Genomic DNA, 19,143 nt, shown 5'->3' with positions numbered 1-19,143 from the left:
CCTGCGGAAATCTCCTGCCAGAGCAAACGACACTTTTCCTCTGTTTAAGGAAACCTATAGAGGTAGCTTAAAGTAAGACCCGCGAGGAACCCAGGGACTAAATTACCGAACAGCTCTGGGACAGTCCTTTGGCTTTCCATGTGCAGAAAGGACAGTCCCCCCATTTTATAGATATGGAAACTGAGGGATAGGAAGCTGGGATTTGTGGAGAGTTCACCATGGGCCCAGCACTGTGCTGCCGTCATGTTAGTGGGCAGATAAAATGAGATACGACCTTGATCCTCTGAGTGTGGTACCCCAGCCATCGGCATCACCCAGAGATGGTTAGAAATGCAGAATCTCAGGCCCTGTCCCAGGACCACTAAGTCAGAATCTGCATTTTAACCAGACCCCCAGGTGATTCACGTGCTCTTGAAGTTCGAGAAGCACCGAGATATAAAGAGGTAGGGCGCGCACTATGGGGGATATGGTTTAATAAGTGGTGGCTGGCTTTTCCATTTTCATAACGACCCTGAGTTTGGCTCTATTATCCCCATTTTACAGATGGGGCTGTGAGGCGTAGAGATGCTAAATGTTTTTATCCAAGGTCACCAGACTGGGGAAGGGGGCAGGGCCCAGATTAGAACCCTAGCCCTATTCCTCCAAAGCCCCAGCTCCTAGGTGCCACGCACGGGACCACCACACAGAGGTGTCTTATTAGTCCCACACATCAGGTCACATAAAAATCCAGATCTCCACTCTCTCTTGAAAAATCAGAAGCCCTGGTCACACTGGCCTCACAGGCCAGCAGAGTACGAGTTGGCTGGGACAGGGGAGCAGCCGTCCCTTTCCAGCTGCCCTGCAGCTGACACAGAGCCTGCTGCTGTGCCTCTCCTGCCCAGCCCCCAGAACCAGGAGGCCCCAGCCCGAGTTCTCTCTGGAGTCCTCCAAGTGGCAGTGAGTACCATCCACTCGGAAGGCAGGCCAAAGGCTCCAGTTCCTTCTCCGGGGTGGGGCATGCAGAGCGGGTCTGGGGCACCCCGCGATGCTGGGCCCTGCTCTGGCAGGTCTCTTTGTATACCCACTGGATGAGTACACCACGGTGATCGGCTTTGAGGCAGTCATTGCCGACCGAGTCGTGACAGTACAGATCAAGGACAAAGCCAAGATGGAGGGTGGCCGCTTAGATGCCATTGGCCTCCGAGCTGCAACTGTCACAGGTAAGAAGGCCAGAAAGGCTGTGGCAGGGCCTGGGCATGGCTGGAGTCTCAGACAGACTGAAAGGGCAGCAATGGGATAGGGTAAAGAGAGCACTACACTAAGAGTCAGGAATCCTGTGTGACCTCAGGCCAATAATGAACCTCTCTGAACCTCACCTTACTATTTGGAAAATAGAGGTAATTGTTTCTGTTCTCACCTGGAAAGAGTGGTAAGGCTCAAAGGAGGCAACAGAAGGATTGTTGAGATATCTCTGAAAAACAGAAGAGCATGTCATTTAAGCTCAGAGGTTGTAGAATGAGTCACACCAGGATTTGACTGCCTCTCCTGTTGCTTGCAAGTTCAGATAAGAAATTAAGCCTCATTTGTAAACTGTAACTAATAATCCCATGCATCCGAATCTCAACAAAGAGCATGCAGAACACTCATCACAGTCCCTGGTGCAGAGTAGGTACTCACAGCATGGCTACTGATGCCTGCTATTGAGGATACTGCGTCTCAGAGAGGGTGAGTGACTGGCCCAAGGTCACACAGCATGTTAGTGGCAGAGCCAAGGCTTGAGTCCAGACCAAGGATCATACGATATGAGATTCTTACCATTGGATTTATGATGGAGGTGAAGTTTGTTCACCTGATCATTGAGATGTTCAAGAATCTTTTAATGAACACTCACGATGTGAGATGCAAAGTTTCCCCCAAGATTTTAGGACTTCTCCCAGCCTGGAAGAATAGCTAGGACATGCCTGGTAGGGACCACGATAGGAAGTTGACAGTGGCTATGCCAAAAGCGGTCCAGATAATGTCAGAGGAGGGAAGGAGCGGTCCAGGTGGGACCAGGGAGGTTTTCGTGGAGGGGTTGGATGGATGGGTAGGATGGGCTAAGGAGGAATGAGGGCTGGGTCTTTCAGATGAAAGGAGAGAGCATGGATCCTGGGGGAGGGGGCAATGCTCCAACGTGATTCTCGGGGGGACATAGAGTCTGCGGATAGAGATGTGACCCTCTGTTGGGGATTTGTGGGTCCCAGTCTCCCAATCCCTGCAGGATACAGTGGAAAGTACACAGGCCTGGCATCAGACCCATGTAGGTTCCGATCCTGGTTCAATAAATTAGTTATTTGTTGAGTAATTTGAGCAAGTTGCGCCCACAGGCTGAGCCTCAGTTTCCCCATCAGCAGAACAGGCTGCTCTAACCTAACACACAGCAAGCTTAGAGGGGATGGGAGAGAATGTGTGCACGGTACCTGACGCCAGGCCCGGCGCTGAGGAAACATTCTGCATCACCCCTCCTCCTGCACACCAGGAAAGGTGGCTCTGGACGAGGATTTGGAGCGGATCCTCTTTGTGGTCAACCTGGGGACAATCGCCCCTATGGAGAACGTCACCATCTTTGTCAGCACCTCCTCGGAGCTCCCGACGCTGCCCAGCGGGGCTGTGAGAGTCCTGCTACCTGCTGTCTGCGCCCCAACCGTGCCTCAGTTCCGCACCGAGAGCACTGGCCCCTCCAACCAACAGACCCACGGGTGAGGAGCCCCTGCCCAAACAGGGCCAGAGTCCCGGGTGCAGCAGGGAGATGGGCCGGCGGGAAGGATAGGAGGTGAGGCTGAGCTCTGTAGCTGCCCCCGTCTCACATTTCGAGCACTTAAGAATCTCCCTGAAATGCTCTGTGTTGGTGCGGGTCAGAAGTGTTAGGATTTGGACAGCTTGGTATCAGAATTTCCAGGCTTTTTTCTTTAATGCACTCAAGAGGTATTTTCAGAGCACCTAGGTGCTAGACACTGGGGAGGGGGTGTTAGGGACCCAGAGGACATGAAACCCACATGGTCCCTTGCCTTTTTGGAACTTGGTGGGAGAGATCATTATCCAACAGATAACACAACAAATGTGAACTGTTTATGAACTTGCATGCATAATTAATTATGTGAAAAGTGCAGTAAAGGAGAGGTGCATTGGCTAAGAGTATAAAAGAGGGACCCAACCGGGGGGTGGGGGGTCTGGGGGCCTGGTCAGGCTTCTCTGAGGAGTGGTATTTCAGCTGAGGGCTGAGCCAGGAGGGGGGTGTATATAGGCGCAGAGAGAAGCGTTCCTATATGTGAGAACAGCAGGGGCAAAGACCCTGAGGCAGCAAGGACAGGGCCACATAGGGGGACTGAAGGACGGGTGACATGAGATGAGGCTGCAGAGATACAGGACACCCGGTGGCCCTGGCAGACTTTGGACTTGTCCCCGAAGCAACAAGAAGTCATTTTTTCTTTTTTTTTTGGTAATATACTGTAGCTTCTTGATTTTTTTTTTACATCTTCATTGAAGTATAATTGCTTTACAATGGTGTGCTAGTTTCTGCTTTGCAGGGCCGGGAGGGTACACTCCAGGACAGTTTCTCTGTACTCCCCCGGTGGGGGAGGAGAGAAAAGGGGGTGGGTCACAGCCTGAGGCACCTGCAGCTGAGATCGGGGCTCCTCCCATTTTCCCACCTATAAGTCCAGGGGGACTAGTGGTTCCTCTGCAGGGAGAGAGGATGCCAGTTTGAAAGTAGCCTGATGCATACAGGAGATGTCTTTTGAAGTCCTGTATCTTATCATTCAATTCGCGTCATTAAAAAAAAAATTTGTTCCACAATATATTAGCACCACTGTGGTAGAAAAACAACACTTGAATTAATTACCAGTTAAACTGCTTAACTCCCCCTCCCCAGCTTTGAGCCTGAATCTTTGAGCCAAGTTGAAATCTGGGAAGATGTACCGTATGTATCTAGGAGTTTCATACATACCCTGGTTGGGCTATGGGGACAGCTGGGAGCACGTGCCCACTGGGACACAGAGGACAGTGACAGCAAACCCCTAGACACCACCAGTTAAAGTGCTGACCTCAAGGTGACCTGACGGGGAGGGGTTATTTTAGCCTCCCACGTGGGGCCAGCCCAGAGGGCACTCCTCAACCACACCACAAATAGTAATTAAACACCTACCATGGGGCAGGTACTGTTTTGGGTGCTGGGAATACAGCAGTAAACTAGACAGACAAGGTCCCTGCCCTCGTGGGGCTAGCATTCTAAGGGGGGAGACAGACAATAAAGTAATAAGCCCACAAACATGTCATTTGTTGGGTGATGAGCTCTATGGAGATAGATGCTACAGAGGCTAGAGGGGGACAGGATGGGGTGGGCGCTAGTTTTGCTAGAATAGACAGGGCTTAGGCAACACTTGAGGCCTGATCTGAATGAAGGGGGCTGGCCGTGGAAGTATAGTGGAAGAAGAACATTCGGGACAGGGGGCAGAGCGGGCAGTAAGTGCAAAGGCCCTGAGGCAGCAACAGACTGGGTATGTTGGAAGAGCAGCTGCAAGGCTAGTAAGACTCTAGCAAAGTGGGAGAGTCAGCCTGTGTAGGGCCTCGAAATCTAGAGCGAGGACACTTGTTGGTACAACAGAGAAGCTGGTGGCACCAGCCAGTCTCAGGCCAGGGAACACCAGCTCGTGTGTCATCTATATAAATGCTGCCAGAGGCGCCAAGCCAGGTGCTTGGGAGAGGCAGGACCTAGCAGACCTGGGGACATTCAAGACCTCGATGGATCAGGGAACAAGAGGCCAAGCAGTCCCCGGTGCCCCTGAGGTGGCCCTGATAAGCTAATTCCTGCCTGTTCCAGCAGGCAGAGTTAACAGAGATGCTCTTGGGAGACGCCTGCATCCAATTCTGATGAACCTCAAAGTTGCTTAGATAGAGGGACATGGGAAAAAATAAGAAAAATAGATAATACCAAGTGTTGGTGAGGATGAGAGAAGGAAAGTCTCGTTCATTGCTTGTGGAAGTGGAAACTGGCCCAGCCACTCTGGAAAGCAATCTGGGGCAATACTCGGTGTGTGCCCTTTGACCCAGGGATCCCAGAGGAATCCTTTTATACATCCAAACATAACACACGGATGAAGATGTTCATGGTGCTGGCGTCTGTGAACACAGGGAGGTGAAGGCAGGAAGGAAAATGTACAATATAGCAGATGGCCCCAAGCCACAGCACATCAGCAGGAAAGACTTTGCTTTGCAGACGGCCACCGGGACAGAGCTTACAGACACAGTGTTGGGTGAAAGAAAGGGGAGCAATTGGATGAGATTCCTAATACAATGCTTTCTTTTCAACCAAAAGTCACGGTGTGTTTTACAAAAATATGTGCACATTCAGAATGTGTATCAAAGACCTCAGAAGGCAGGACCGTAGAGGGGAGGGAAATAGAGCAGAATCAGAGACAGGGTGAGGGATGACAAAGATAGAGACGTGAGCGTTCAGCAGTGACACTTTGCTAAGCGCTTGCTCAAGACAGCTGTGTCATTATTATCCCCATTCAATGATGAGAAAACCAAGACTCAGAGAAGTGGCTTTATGCAAGGGTTCCCAGCTTGCAGAGACAGAGCAGGTATTCCAGAAGTGATGTGACGTATGTAAAATGTTTCACGGCCGAGCCACAGAGACCCGGGTGAGGATGCACACTCTGCCGCGTGCCAGTGGTGGCAACTTAGGCTAGTGACCTCATGTAGCTGAGCCTCGGTTTCCCCACGTGGGGGTGGGGGGGGATGAGGGCTCTGAGGCCTTCCTCTGGGGGCGTGGTGAGAACAGTGTTAGCTCCCATGCCTGGTGCCTGGCCCATCCATCGTAGGTAGTGGTACCTTAGGTCTGAATCCAGGCTCTCCCTGCAGGCAGGCTGAGTGAGACTGTCAGCATCTGGGGTGGAAGGAAGCCCCTCAGTCCCTTTTTGGGTGGGGCTGCAGGGGTGCCAGGGCTGCCTGGGACTTGCCGTTTTCTCCATGTCTTCTCTTGCTGGCCCCCTGCCTCAGCCCTGACTGGCCGCCTCCTCCGCCTCTCGGCCCCCTTCCCAGCAAAGACAAGCATTGCTTCGGCCCCCGGGCCCTGGACTCCTGGAACAAATTGAGCCTGGCGACTCTCCTGGACACCGATGTGTCCAACCCCATGGAATACGAGTTCAACTTCCAGCTGGAGATCCGTGGGCCCTGCCTGCTCGCAGGTGAGAGGGAGCTGCCTAGACCCGGATGGGGCTGGAAAGAAGATTCGAGGCCACGGCGGGGTGGGGAAAGGAAGGGGAGGGAGGGAAAGCTGGCCAGCCCAGATGGAAGACAGCCTGAAGCTCATGCCCCTCACCCCCGTTTCCTGCTCCCCAGCATGCGGCCCAAGATGAGTCTTTCCCAAGGACAGGTTTCAAGGCTGTCCCCACCCTCACCTCAATGGCTTCCCCGGGGAAATGTCCACGAGGGCATGGCCGTCCGAAGTCCGCGGTCCTCGGTCTTCTTCTGGAGCCATAGCCACAAAGCTGCTTCCTGCTCTTCCCCTTGCATGGCAGAATCAGCTGGGGAACTTTCCAAATCCCACCCCCTAGACCCCACCCCAGAGCTTCTGATGACATTGGTCTGGGGTGAGTCCTGGGCATTGGAACATTTAAAAGTTCCCAGGCAGGGCTTCCCTGGTGGCGCAGTGGTTGAGAGTTCGCCTGCCGATGTAGGGGACATGGGTTCGTGCCCCGGTCCGGGAAGATCCCACATGCCGCGGAGCGGCTGGGCCCGTGAGCCATGGCCGCTGAGCCTGCGCGTCCAGAGCCTGCGCTCCGCAACGGGAGAGGCCACAGCAGTGAGAGGCCCGCATACCGCAAAAAAAAAAAAAAAAAAAAACAGTTCCCAGGCGATTCCCCCCCGCAGAGCTTCTGATGACATTGGTCTGGGGTGAGTCCTGGACATTGGAACATTTAAAAGTTCCCAGGTGATTCTAACAAGCAGCCAGGGGCGGGTACCATTGTTCTGATGGGTCCCCTCCCCCACCCAGTCAAGGTTTTAAAGAGACACTAGGATGTGGTTTCTTGTCAACAAGGGTTCTCCCAGAGCAACAGGACATCCCAACACAAGAGGCATTTATGCAGTGCCCACCGATGGAGCATGGAGCTCTTTCTGTCTTTCTGTGCCCTGTGAGGAAACCATTCCTTTGACCCCCACTGGATCCTGAGGTCAGGACAGGAAAGGCCATTAGACCCCATCTAGCTAAGCCCCCCTTTTGCAGACGGGGAAATTGAGGAGGCCTGTCCACGGTTTTACACAGCAGGTCAGGAGCCCCTGAGGGGGCTGGAGTGCCAGTCATCTCTGGCCTGAGTCTCAGGGTCCCCCAACAAGCTCCTCTCTCTCCGGGGACTCCTGAGCCTATCCCACTTTTCTGTGCCACTCAGGGGTGGAGAGTCCCACCCACGAGATCCGAGCTGACGCCTCCCCATCCGCACGCTCCGCCGAGAGTATCATTATCACCCTGGCCAACAGGCACACCTTCGACCGACCCGTGGAGATCCTCATCCACCCCAGCGGTACTGTGCACCAGGCGGGGCCCCCAGGATGCCTGTGGGAGGGAGGAGGTGCTGATCCCATGGGGCACAGACACATGGCCCTGCACCCAGTACCAGTGAGAGGGTAGGGGCGCGTGACAGAGGAGGAGATCAGCTACTTGCCTCCTGGGAAACTTAGTGCTAACTGGCAGAATTGAGTGTCTCCTGCCCCATTCTAGCTCCTGAGACCCCAGGGTCTCATCCACCCAGTGGTGCACTTTGCCCCCAGGCCAGCTGAGCAGAGATCTTTGAAGCCCTAAGCTCCATGAGACCCTGGCAGCTCAGAACTCTCAGGGAGCAACTCTTTTGTCTCTTTAAGAATTCATCGAATGTTTAGATGCAAAAAGATCAGAGCCCAGAATCACTCCCATTTTACAGATGGGTAAACTGAGGCCCAGGGAGGGGCAGTGAATCACCCACAGCCACTAGGCTCTCCTGCCTCCCAGCTAAGGAGTTTTCTCAGGGTCCCACACTGCCTCAAGCAGCCAGGAATCCCATCCCCCTCTTCCAACTGGGAATCCTCCGCACTGTGAAGATCTGCCACTCCACCAAGGCCCCCAGCATCACCCTCACCCTCGGGCAAGTGCCAAGAGTTGATCTCATCTCTGCAGAGCCCTACATGCCACATGTCCTGATGGAGAAAGGGGACATGACCCTGGGAGAGTTTGACCAGCACTTGAAGGGAAGAACAGATTTCATTAAAGGGATGAAGAAGGACAGCAGTGCAGAGCGAAAGGTGAGGGTGACTGAAGCAACATCAGTGGTGGCAGAACTGGGGTGGCACTGGGGACTTGGTCTTTGCTGGACCAATGAGGAGCCTGAACCTGAGGTTGGGGGTGGGTGTGACTTGCCCGAGGTCACACAGCAAGCTGGTGGCAGAGGGAAAGTGGACGTCCAGATGCAGCAGTCACCCTGGCACTGCCCTCCTGCTTCCTGCCAGGTCACCTGCTCCTAGTGCCACCAAGGTGCCTAAGCCAGGCAAAATTCTAGGCTGGTGGCAGAAACAACCTTGGTCTCCTCCAGGCTAATCCACCCCCAAGAGGCACCAAGGACCCTACAGCTGGGTGCCCTCCCGGCTCCACCTCTACTCCTGGGCCTCCCTTTTCCCACCTGCTGAATGGGTCTCTTGCTCCTCCTGCCTCTGGTATCCCTGCTTGCTATTAGGTAAAGAATAAAGGCAGAGCAGGGAAAGCCTGAGAAAGATCCTTTCCCTCTGCCCGCCCCTCCCCCACAAAGTGAAAGGACAAGGGCTCCATCAGCAAGGGGTTGGGGGTGGGGAAGGCGGGGAGGAGGATGCTAAACCACAGCCACAAGCCACCACCGCAGTCTCCCTCCTGCTTGTGACCCTGCACATCGAGCCGGGTCCTGAGTGCCAAGGTAGGCTTAAGAATCGCGGGATACTTCTTTCTATTGTCTCCCCTTTTGAGATGAGAAAACTGAGGTTTAGCACCCAAAATAACTGGTGAGCTGGGAAAAGGGAGTTGGCTTTGGTGACAAAGAGGCTAAGGACTTTCCCTTGCTCATGTGGGGCAATTGTGCTGGATGTAAGGGCCCCCCGTTCCTGCTGGCCTGATTGGCAGAGGAACAGACAAGAACGCGGAGATAACTTACAGCTGATGACACCATTCCCTTTGGTAGAGATCCCACTGGAAGCCCCTGCTTGGTGGGGGGTAGGGGAGTTGGCGAAGGGAAGGTGTTGGTGGCTCAATGCCCATCCCCACGTTAGAGACCCCACTGGAAACACCTGTCCTCCCAGAGGTGCCCCCTCACCCAGATGAGTCAGTTGGGAGAAGAGGCTGGAGACAGGCTCCCATAGTGGTGGTGGGAATGCCGGAGGTGCCCGCTCAGCTCTGAGAACTGCAGCACGTGGGCAAGGGGTGTTGGCAGTGAGCCTCCCAGGCGTGCCTGCCAAGCCTTAAATCAATTAGCTCTGGGACCACTGAGGCAAATGAGAATTAATTTGCCACCTTGGGTTGGCAAATACCCTGTATCCTCATGAGCTCCAGGGATGACAGCCCTCAACCCACAGCTGCTAAGAAGCGATGAGTTTATTGTAACTGGATAATGGGAGCTCAAGACATCAGAGGATCCTGAGCCCGGACCCCCACCCCATGCCTCGGAGAGGCAAAAATCGGGCTCCTGTCACTACCAGATGTGGCTGTTGCTGCCTTGGGCTCTGTCATCAAAAGGGCCAGGCTGGGCAGTAGCTTTTGGCAAAGGAGCTCCCGGTAGGAGGGAGGAGGGCATCCAGAGGCATCAATCGGGAAGAGTGAGTGGGACGAGCTGTCAAAAACTGCGACTTAGCAAAGAGGGGGCAAATGACACAGGGAGAGACATTATGTATGAGAGATGGAGATGCAGAGAGAAGCAGAGACAAATAGAGACAGAAAGACAAAAAAACTGATGCACATAGGTCAGTAGCAGACAAAAAGACCAACACAGATTCATCCTCTCATTTATTCATTCAACAAACACTAAGTGCCCAATAGGTTCTAGGCACTAGGACGAAAGCACTGAAAGTGACACATCCTTTCCTCATGGCGCTTATATTCTAGCACAGGGAAACAGACAAGAAGCAAACGCATGAGGAAGATCTGTTTAGGTGAGGGCCGGGGACTGTGAAACACAAAGCAGGACGATATGATGATGAGTGATGAGTACCGGGTGCTGTTCAGCCAGGTGTGTAGAGAAAGCCTGTTTGAATATGAGACCCAGTGGATCGTGAAGCATTGGGAAAACACGCAAAGAACTGGAAGCAGAATAATGCCAATGCGTTTGGAAAACAGAAAGATGCCCAGAATGGCTGAAATGTAGGGCAAACATGAGGCGGACAGGTAGGCAGGGGTCAGTCCTTAGGGGGGCTTCATGACCCCTGGTACAAGGTGTGAGGGGAAACTATTGCTTAAGCAGGAGAGTAACAAGAAAGATCACACTGCCTTCTCTCTATAGAAGGGACCACGGGGAAATAAAAGTAGAGGAATCAGGCCAGGAGGAAGCTATTGCAAAGATCCAGGCAAGAGATGGTACTGTCCTGCGCTTGGGTGATTGCAGCGGAGACAGAGAGAAGAGGACAAGTTCAGAATGTATCTTAGCTGCAGAACAGGCAGCCCTCTGCTGAAGGAGTGGATGCGTGGGGTGAGGAAAAGAGACAAATCGAGGGCAACTCTTAGGTCTTTGGTTTGAACACCTGAGCAGGTGATGATGTCATCTACTGAATTGAGAAAGGGACCCAAACAGACAGAAATTGAGAAATAGACAAAGAGAGATATGTACACGCAGAGACAGTCAGATACAGAGACAGAGAAAGTAGAGGTGGAGAGAGAGGGCGGCAGAGTGAGGAGAGAGGAAGTGAGATTCGGTGCAAAGTGACCGGAGAGTCGAGGACAGTTCAGTAGTGGTGTGACAAGGCCAACTAAGAGGACACATGAAAAGATACAGAACTCTGGTGCTGTCCTTCCTTTCATGTTTACTGAGCCCAGCTCTGCACCAAGCTCTATGTTAAGTCCTGGCGATGCAAGAGACTCGAGCACGACCTGCCTTCAAGTAGCCCCCGATCTAGAGGGGAGACAGAGAGAGGAGCAAAAACTCACAGTGTGAGACATGCCTGGGTCCCCATGACAAATACCAACGGCGGCAGCAAGAGCGTAGATGGTTGCTGTGCAGACAATCTCTCTGCTGGGAAGCCGTCTCACAGGCATTGCGTTTAGTCCATACAACTCAGTGAGGTATGTGCTCTCGTCCTCATTTCATGGGTGAGGAAACTAAGTCCACCAGGAAGATGGGGGCAGGTTTTTCAAAGAGGTAAAATTTGAAGCGTGAGTAGGAAGTTATCAGTGGGAGAGAATCAATAAACCAGAGAATCAAGTTCACAGCCAAAACGAGCCAGAGAGTGGCTTCTCCCCTGGGTGTGAGAGGGCAAGAAACCGCTATTCACCTGAGGACCTGCATGTGTGCCAGGACCTTCCCATTTGCGTGCCAGCTCAGCTCATCCTCAGAACCACCCTAAGAAATGGACATTGTTTGCCTCGTTTTACAAAGAAGAGTCAGACCCAGAGGAGGGTCTTGCCCAATATCACACAGCTGGATGGTGACAGAGCTGGGATTCAAACCTAGGCCTTTCTGTTGTTGCAACCTGTGAATGTCTAGCAGAAGAGCCAGGTAGGGTCAACCGGGAAGTCTTTCACACAGAGGGTGAGTGGGATCCTGACAAGACTTGGAGAGTAATGGGGGACCAGCACGACCCCCAGGAGTAGCTCTGGACCCCGTGAACGCCCAAGTGAGAGAGTTTCCCTTTCTCCTCCAGACAGAAATCATCCGGAAACGCCTCCACAAGGACATTCCCCACCATTCCGTCATCATGCTCAACTTCTGTCCTGACCTCCAGTCAGTCCAGCCGAACCTAAGAAAGACCCATGGCGAGTTTATCTTCCTCATCGACAGGAGTGGCAGCATGAATGGGACCAACATGCACCGAGTCAAGGTACCTCTAAGAGGATCTAGGGTCCCAGGGTGCCCAGCTTCTCAGCACTTTCTGCCCCAAGCATCCCTCCTTCCACACCTGAACCCGTTCCTTAAATGACTATCCATGGCTAAGAGAAATGACAAACAACTTTTTGGTATGTCAGTTTAAACAGAAACCCCACCCAAACTCAACTCGCTCCCAAAATAAACCCCTGAAGTGATCTGAGCAGAGGTTAACTGCTGTCCATTTACAAGGGATGAAGTGATCAGTAGCTTCCCTCGGCATTCTACACGCCTTTGTTGTGTCCCTGTTCTGGCTAAAACACCTCACTAGGTACTAGGTGAGAGGGATACCCACGTGACATTGGAGATTCATTGGACATGGCCCCTGCCATCAAGGGATGTGTAGAATCCAGTAGAAATGACGTGGTTCATCCTTTTTTTTGTTTTTTTTTTCAAACGCCTCATATGTGCAAAGCCCTGTGCTTGGCCACCTGGAAAGACGGTAGTTTGGAAACATAGTTCCTGCCCCAAGGAGCTCACAGTCAAGTGGGGGGCATAGCCCTGTTAGCCAAGCCTGCCTGCGAGCATGGTCTTGATGCTTTGGAGAGTTCTGAAGGAGTTCAGGGGAAAGAGTGATAAAACCCTCCCCCCACATCCAGAAGCATTCCATCTCCATGAGGAGATTATTCACCACAATTATGGCATTACCCAACACTTCCTTGTATTTTTAGTTGTGCAGATGTCTGTCTCCTCCTCTGGAACTATGCACTCATTAAGGAAAAGGACCAGCTCTTTCTCATCTGTCTCTCCCCACGGGGTCTAGCTCTGTGTTTATGTGTAAAAAAGCCTTTGGTTGCTGTTTATTGAACTCAGTAAAGGATCGTAGTTCAAGAGAGCAAGGGATGAGAGAACAAGGAGAGGGCTCTGCTGTCACCTGAAATTTTGTCCTTCTCCCGACCTTGTCTCTCTTATTTCCAGAGCAACAGAATGAGCCAGGAGGAATGGGCTTAAGTGGGATCAGTGGCGACAGCTATCTCCTAAGCCTTGCTATGACTGGGTCTGGTCTTGAAGTATGACAGAGCAGTCATAGATGAGATCCAAGTTCTTGTTTGAGCCTCTTGACATTGGGATGCAGGACTGGTTGGTACCTTTCCCCCACCCCCGCCCACCATCAAAGGCAGGCATTGAAGTAAGGAGCTGTCCACAGTGCTGGAGTGCTGAAGCATGCTCCAGGACTGTGTGGCCATGTGTATTCCATTCCACAGCTGTACCAATTTGCACGACATCTCTTCAGTTACTCCAACGTATCATAGGATCACAGACCTAAAACATCTCTCAGAGGGCATTTAATCCATTTTCCCTGCCATTTTCCAGGTAAGGAAACTCAGTCCCCAGGACGCTAAATGTTCTTCCCAACATCACAGAGCTGGTGCGGGAACCTGAACCTTCTGTATTCAGTGCTCATTTTCCTTCCATTGCCAATAGGGAATTATACAGACTTTTCCACTGAGACAACCTCTCTTCTCTGATTGTCATTCCTGCTACATGGCTCTGAGAAAAACAATGCCTGGGTTCCAGAGTCAGTTCTACCACTGACTTGCTATGTGGCTTTGGACAAGTTGATTCTCAACTCTGGCTTCATTTATTCTTTCTGTAAAATAAGAAAGAAGGATTCATTCAAGGAGGGCAAACATACGTCACACATCCCTCTGTTCCCCTCCTCCAAGCCCAGACAGACATCAGTAATTGACCATGACACTTTTTTTTCAGTGCTGAGCCTGGATTCAGTCTCTACCTCCTTCCCATCTTAGTGTTCCAGGCAGTTACCACCAGTGAAATGAAGCTGGTTTATGAGTAGAAATCCAGTTCCTGAACTAGAGACCTATTGTCAGGATTCTCTGACAATAACTTGGTTCACGTCTCGGTCCCTTTCCCCTTGGAGTCGCTCTTGCTTTCTCTTCCAGTTCAGCTCAGTGAGCTCGAGGTCATCCTTTCACAAATGGCTTTGCATTGGCACGATCCATTCTGCTAAACGCGTCCCTTTTAGAAAAAGTCGCAGAAATTACTCAGGCCACACATCCCTTTCCCCACTGACAATGAGGCCATTGAGGGGTTGCTTGAGTCATCACGTGGCTCATTGGGTTGAAGGTGGAGGAAAAACTAGGCTTAGGGAGGTAGGAGAGAATAGAAATCCAAACAGCCATGCCAAAGGGGAAAGTTCGGCCAAGTTAATTTCCTGCAGCTGGTCTCACTCTTCAGCTGCCAGAAACATGGCTTTAAAATTCTAATAGGTGCGAGCAGAGACAATCTGTATGGACCAGCAGGGTCTCCTCCTAGCAGCAACACACGTCAGGAGCTAAAGAAAAATAAACAGGTATTGACTTCTTTTGCAGAAAAACAAAACATATTGACACAAGCAACAAAAGGAGATGGACAGAACATTAATGTCAATATTCACAGAGGGGAATGGAAGAGGGGCTGCAGGGCTGCAGAGCCTGGAAGGCCACACGGTGTGAAAGTTGCCAGGATCCACTTGCTGCTGTTTCCTTCAAGATTTTGGAGTGTAACAGTTTGTTTCTCTGAAGCTATGCTGAGATCCCTGGGGTGCTATCGATAAACTCTATAGGGATGAGGGAAAGCCACTCATCCCTGAGTTCTGTGCCAAGGCAGGGCCAACATAAATAAAGATCTCGGAGCTATGCTTCGAAAGCCTCAGTCCTATTCTCAGGTTTTACGATCCAGTGCAATTCCTTAACCCTCTGAGCCTCAGTTTCCTTATCTGTAAAACAGAGGCATTGATACTAATATGTATCTCATGGGGTTGGCAATAATAACCATTCAGTTGGTACTGAATGTTTACTGTGCGCCACACTGAGGTTCAAAGGAAAGATATAACTAGCCAAGGTCAAGTTAGTAAAAGCAAAGGTGAGATTGAAGCCCAGATATGTTTAACTTCAAAGTGTATGGTGAGATTGAAGCCCAGATACATTTAACTTCAAAATGTATCTCCTTAACCACTATGCTATCATACATGTTACAGAGGTTAAATGAAACAATGAATACAAAGTGCTTAGCATGTAGTAATTGCTTGACATTTATCATTGCATTGTATCGTCATTATCATCGATATCATCATTCTCTCTCTTGTCATCTCCTCCACCTTCTCTCTTTGTCATTATTTTTTAGAATATACCTTGATCAAAGTCTCCTGGTGTTGCATAGTTTGATAGGTTAAGACTCTTTAATGCTCACAGACCTTGAAACAGAGGGCTGCTTCATCACCAGTGGGACCTGGACCAGGCCACGTGCCTCCCTTAGACATCAATTTTGTTTTGGTGGAAGGGGGTGGGCACTCCCTGCTCTCCTTACCGCTCAGGGTCAGTAGGAGGTGAAACGAAACTGGAAAACTGTAAGAGAATGGCTTTGAGAAATCAGCCTTGCTACACAGATGAGGACTTTTATGATGATGGCTTTGGCTCAGCCTCTGGTCAACATCAGCGAATTTCTTTATCTGGGGGAGAAAGTGATGTTGGGTGCAGACAGAGGGTGAAAGGTGCCCTTGGAGGCTGCTTCCGTGCTGCTATGAGAACAACGCTGTGTGGTGGCCAAGGTAAGAACTCCTTCCTGAATCCTAAAAATTCCTTTCTCACCTGTCAGGATGCCATGCTGGTGGCTCTTAAGAGCCTCATGCCGGCCTGCCTCTTCAATGTCATTGGGTTTGGATCCACGTTCAAGACCCTCTTCCCTTCCAGTCAGACCTACAATGAGGTAAGGAGGGGGCATGGCTGGGACCAGAAGGGGTCAGGTGGTGAGAAACAGAGGCAAGGAAGGAAGAGGAAAGAGGAGGTACCCCCGAGGCCTGCCCTCATAGAACCTGTTCACACATATAGAACCTAGATGATGTCAGGAGCAGAGAACCAAAGGGAGGCTATCTCCATGTAGGCAGTCTTCTGGTCTCCCCCCTCCTTAAAGTAAAGATCATGTGGGGCAAGGTATGGATGTACGCTGGGAGGGGGTAGAGGGAAGGGATAGGGAGAGGATATATCTCAGGCCTCCCACTCACTGAAGCCTCTGTCTCATTAGAATGATAGATTCATGCAAGGTTGAGCTAAAGGAGTGAATAACAAGGGATAGAGGAGTGAATAGGTGAGCGAGTGGACTAAGAATGGCGCTCGCATGGCTCAAGGTAACAGTTTGTAACTAGAGGACCCTTGGCCCCAATAGGATGTTCAAAATGGGAGCATCCTAGGGAGTTCCCTGGTGGCCTAGTGGTTAGGATTCCGGGCTTTCACTGTTGTGGCCCAGGTTCAATCCCTGGTTGGGGAACTGAGATCCTACAAGCCATGAAGCACAGCGAAAATAAAGGTGGGAGGGTGGCGGACATCTTACCCAGGTCTAGGAACAGGAAGGAAGGAAGGAAGGGAGGGAAGGATGGAAGGGAGGGAGAGAGAGACGGTGGGTGGGAAGGGAGGAAAGAAGGGCATAGGAGCCACTTTTCAATTAAAAATAACTTACTTGTCAGTTTTTTAAATACAGAAATAATATATATTGATTGTCCCACAATTTTTAAATCGAGATAATCAAAATGAAAAATTTGAAAATCTCCCATGATCAGTCAGAAGAAAAGAAAAACCACTGTTAAGAGCTTAGGATAAATCCCTTCTTGCTCTAAGCATTTACATACATTTTCAATAAAGGTAGGATCAGACCTCCCATACTTTCTGTAACCTATTTTTCTAACAAGACAGCCTACCATGAGCATGTGTCCATGCTAGTAAGTATTCAACTGCAACATAATTTTCAGTAGCTGCCACTATTTCACTACACAGATAGGCTGCGACTTATTTAACTAAACCGCTACAGGTGGGCATTTAAGTTGTCTCCATTTTTATCTATTGAGTTATCTTTGCAGCAAATACTTTGCATACATCCTTAATGATTCGCTTGGAATAAATGCCTAGTCTTGCTGGTTCCAAAGGTACATACACAGTTTTTTAAGACTTTTGTTATATTCCATTACTCCAAGTGTGGATGTTGGAGGAGCATCTTCCTGAGTCAGGAGCAGGAAAACATCTGATATCCAGTGAGAATCTGTCCTTGCTACAGGGACGTCCATCCAGTGGCAGGAATCCTTGGCCAGTTGGGTCTCACAGTGTCGGTCCAGGAGGGAGGAAATCTGAAACCCAGATTGGGGAAATGGTTTCCTCAGAGTATCATAGGGATTTAGTGCCACAGTCAGGCCAGGACTCAAGTCTTAAGATTTCTAGTCATGTGGTCTTTCCACCATACCTCCTGCCTCACTCACCAGAAAAGGAAACCTCATTTGTGCTGGGCAGTTAGGGCTTGACGTGCTACCTTTTCCAGGGGTGTTTATATTTTGAAAGAGGAACAAAGAAAGGACAACAGTAGGTTAATACATCATGAATAGTGGCATTTGGGGCATTGGTAGGTGGTGTTATTGGGCAGACTCACACCGAAAAGTGGCCACCTATTCTTCCTGCGCGTGGGGCAGAGATGAAACTGGGAACATGAGTCAGCTCCAGTGAGGCTGAACTAAGATCCTGGGAAACAAAGGATTCATCCTCCAAGGGGCTTAGAGTCTCCACACCGTATAATGACCCTGGGGACGATCTCCCTGCCCATGGCCCTTCTCTGCAGGAGAGTTTGGCCAAGGCCTGTGACAACATCCAGAGAATGCAAGCTGACATGGGTGGCACCAACATTCTCTCCCCGCTCAAGTGGGTCATCCGGCAGCCAGTGCCCCGAGGCCACCCGAGGCTGCTCTTCGTCATCACAGATGGTGCCGTCAGCAACACCGGGAAGGTGCTGGAGCTGCTGCGAAACCATGCCTTCTCCACCAGGTGGGCACAGGGCTGAAGGTTTAGGGCTCGGTTACTCTGGGCTGCCCTGGGCTGGGGAATGTCAGAACTGGGGCAACGTGGAAAGTGCCAGGAGGAGAAGAGGGGACCCACAATTCCTACAGAGCTTTGCTTCCAGGATGGTGTGGCCAACTTCAAAGTTTGCGTTTTCCCCACAGTGGTTCAGGAGGGATAAGATGCCCACACCTCTGCATCCAGGTCTCAAAGAGCAGTCTAGGCAGAGGAAGTCCTACCTGCTTCGACTCTGCGCTGGGGCGGGAGGGGATGGGCTGTCCATGTGTGAATGTGAGTGCCCACTGATGGCCCTCTTTCTTCTCCCTCACCCTCTACCTGAAGCTGGGGCCAGCTCTGAGATAGCTCTGCTGGATCACGATCTGTCCCTTTCCCCATCAGGGGACAAAAATGGCAGAGAGGATGGGAAGTAGCAGCCTCTCTTGTCCCCCTCCTCCAGGTGCTATAGCTTTGGAATTGGACCCAACGTCTGCCACAGACTGGTGAAAGGGCTGGCAACTGTGTCCAAGGGCAGTGCTGAGTTCCTGGTGGAGGGGGAGCGGCTGCAGCCCAAGGTAGGCAGAAGGGCCTCCATCTCTTCTGGTGCTGGGACCTCAGAGGCCCACACTGGTCACACAGCAACTCAGCGGTGGAGCTGGGATTTCACCCCAAGTCTGAGCACTCCACTGCACCCCAGTGAAAATCACAGTTGGAGGCCACAGAGTGGACATTTCCTGGAGCTAGTACAGAACACTAGATGCCCTGGTCTCCAGCCACTGGCTCATATACTCCATCCACTGGCTGGGCAGGATTGGGGCTCCCAAAGGAGTCACTGCCTCTATGGATAGGAGTTGCGCTTGGGGTCATTTCTGGCCATGTTCCTGATGATGCCAAATGATGGCTCAGAAGAATCTAAAGGCCCCAGAAATCAAGGCAATTATAGTCTTCTCTCCATGTCTTGCATAATTGGCACAAATAATCCAGCACTTAGAAAATCCCTGTGTCCGTCCAGATCTTCCAAGAACAAGAAACAGAGCTGAAGTTAAGAGTGCAAGAGGTTTCTTGAGGGATAAAATCTGTAGAAGGGAAAAGAGGAGGAAACAGGAGGGAAAACTTTTTAGTCCACGTGCAGATGCAACACTTGTGAAAGGGAAGGAGGGAAGCAGGACTGGTCAGGGAGAGCCTCAGACTGCAGTGCAGGTCTGACAGGGTCTCATCCAACCCACCGGGGGTCTCTGGAGCAAGAATTG

General features: G+C 51.2%; 1 protein-coding gene across 1 annotated transcript in view; it reads left to right on the top strand.

The window, feature by feature from the left end:
* Nucleotides 1-1,051: 1,051 nt before the first annotated feature.
* Nucleotides 1,052-19,143, top strand: part of LOC309817855 (von Willebrand factor A domain-containing protein 5B1-like) — a gene marked incomplete at its 3' end in the record, with an annotated part of 29,929 nt that continues 11,837 nt past the window's right edge. The window contains exons 1-9 of the mRNA XM_082682130.1: nucleotides 1,052-1,199; nucleotides 2,498-2,717; nucleotides 6,061-6,206; nucleotides 7,410-7,541; nucleotides 8,171-8,295; nucleotides 11,863-12,039; nucleotides 15,681-15,791; nucleotides 17,682-17,884; nucleotides 18,354-18,468. Of these exons, the coding sequence (XP_082538256.1) occupies nucleotides 1,148-1,199; nucleotides 2,498-2,717; nucleotides 6,061-6,206; nucleotides 7,410-7,541; nucleotides 8,171-8,295; nucleotides 11,863-12,039; nucleotides 15,681-15,791; nucleotides 17,682-17,884; nucleotides 18,354-18,468 (1,281 nt within the window). The remainder of the gene's footprint in view (nucleotides 1,200-2,497; nucleotides 2,718-6,060; nucleotides 6,207-7,409; nucleotides 7,542-8,170; nucleotides 8,296-11,862; nucleotides 12,040-15,680; nucleotides 15,792-17,681; nucleotides 17,885-18,353; nucleotides 18,469-19,143) is intronic.

This window comes from Grampus griseus (assembly GCF_964374135.1).
Source record: "Grampus griseus genome assembly, contig: HAP1_SCAFFOLD_1078, whole genome shotgun sequence".
In the NCBI taxonomy this organism is placed as follows: domain Eukaryota; kingdom Metazoa; phylum Chordata; class Mammalia; order Artiodactyla; family Delphinidae; genus Grampus; species Grampus griseus.
Note: the sequence above shows the minus strand (reverse complement) of the source record. Positions and strands in the feature narration are given on the sequence as shown.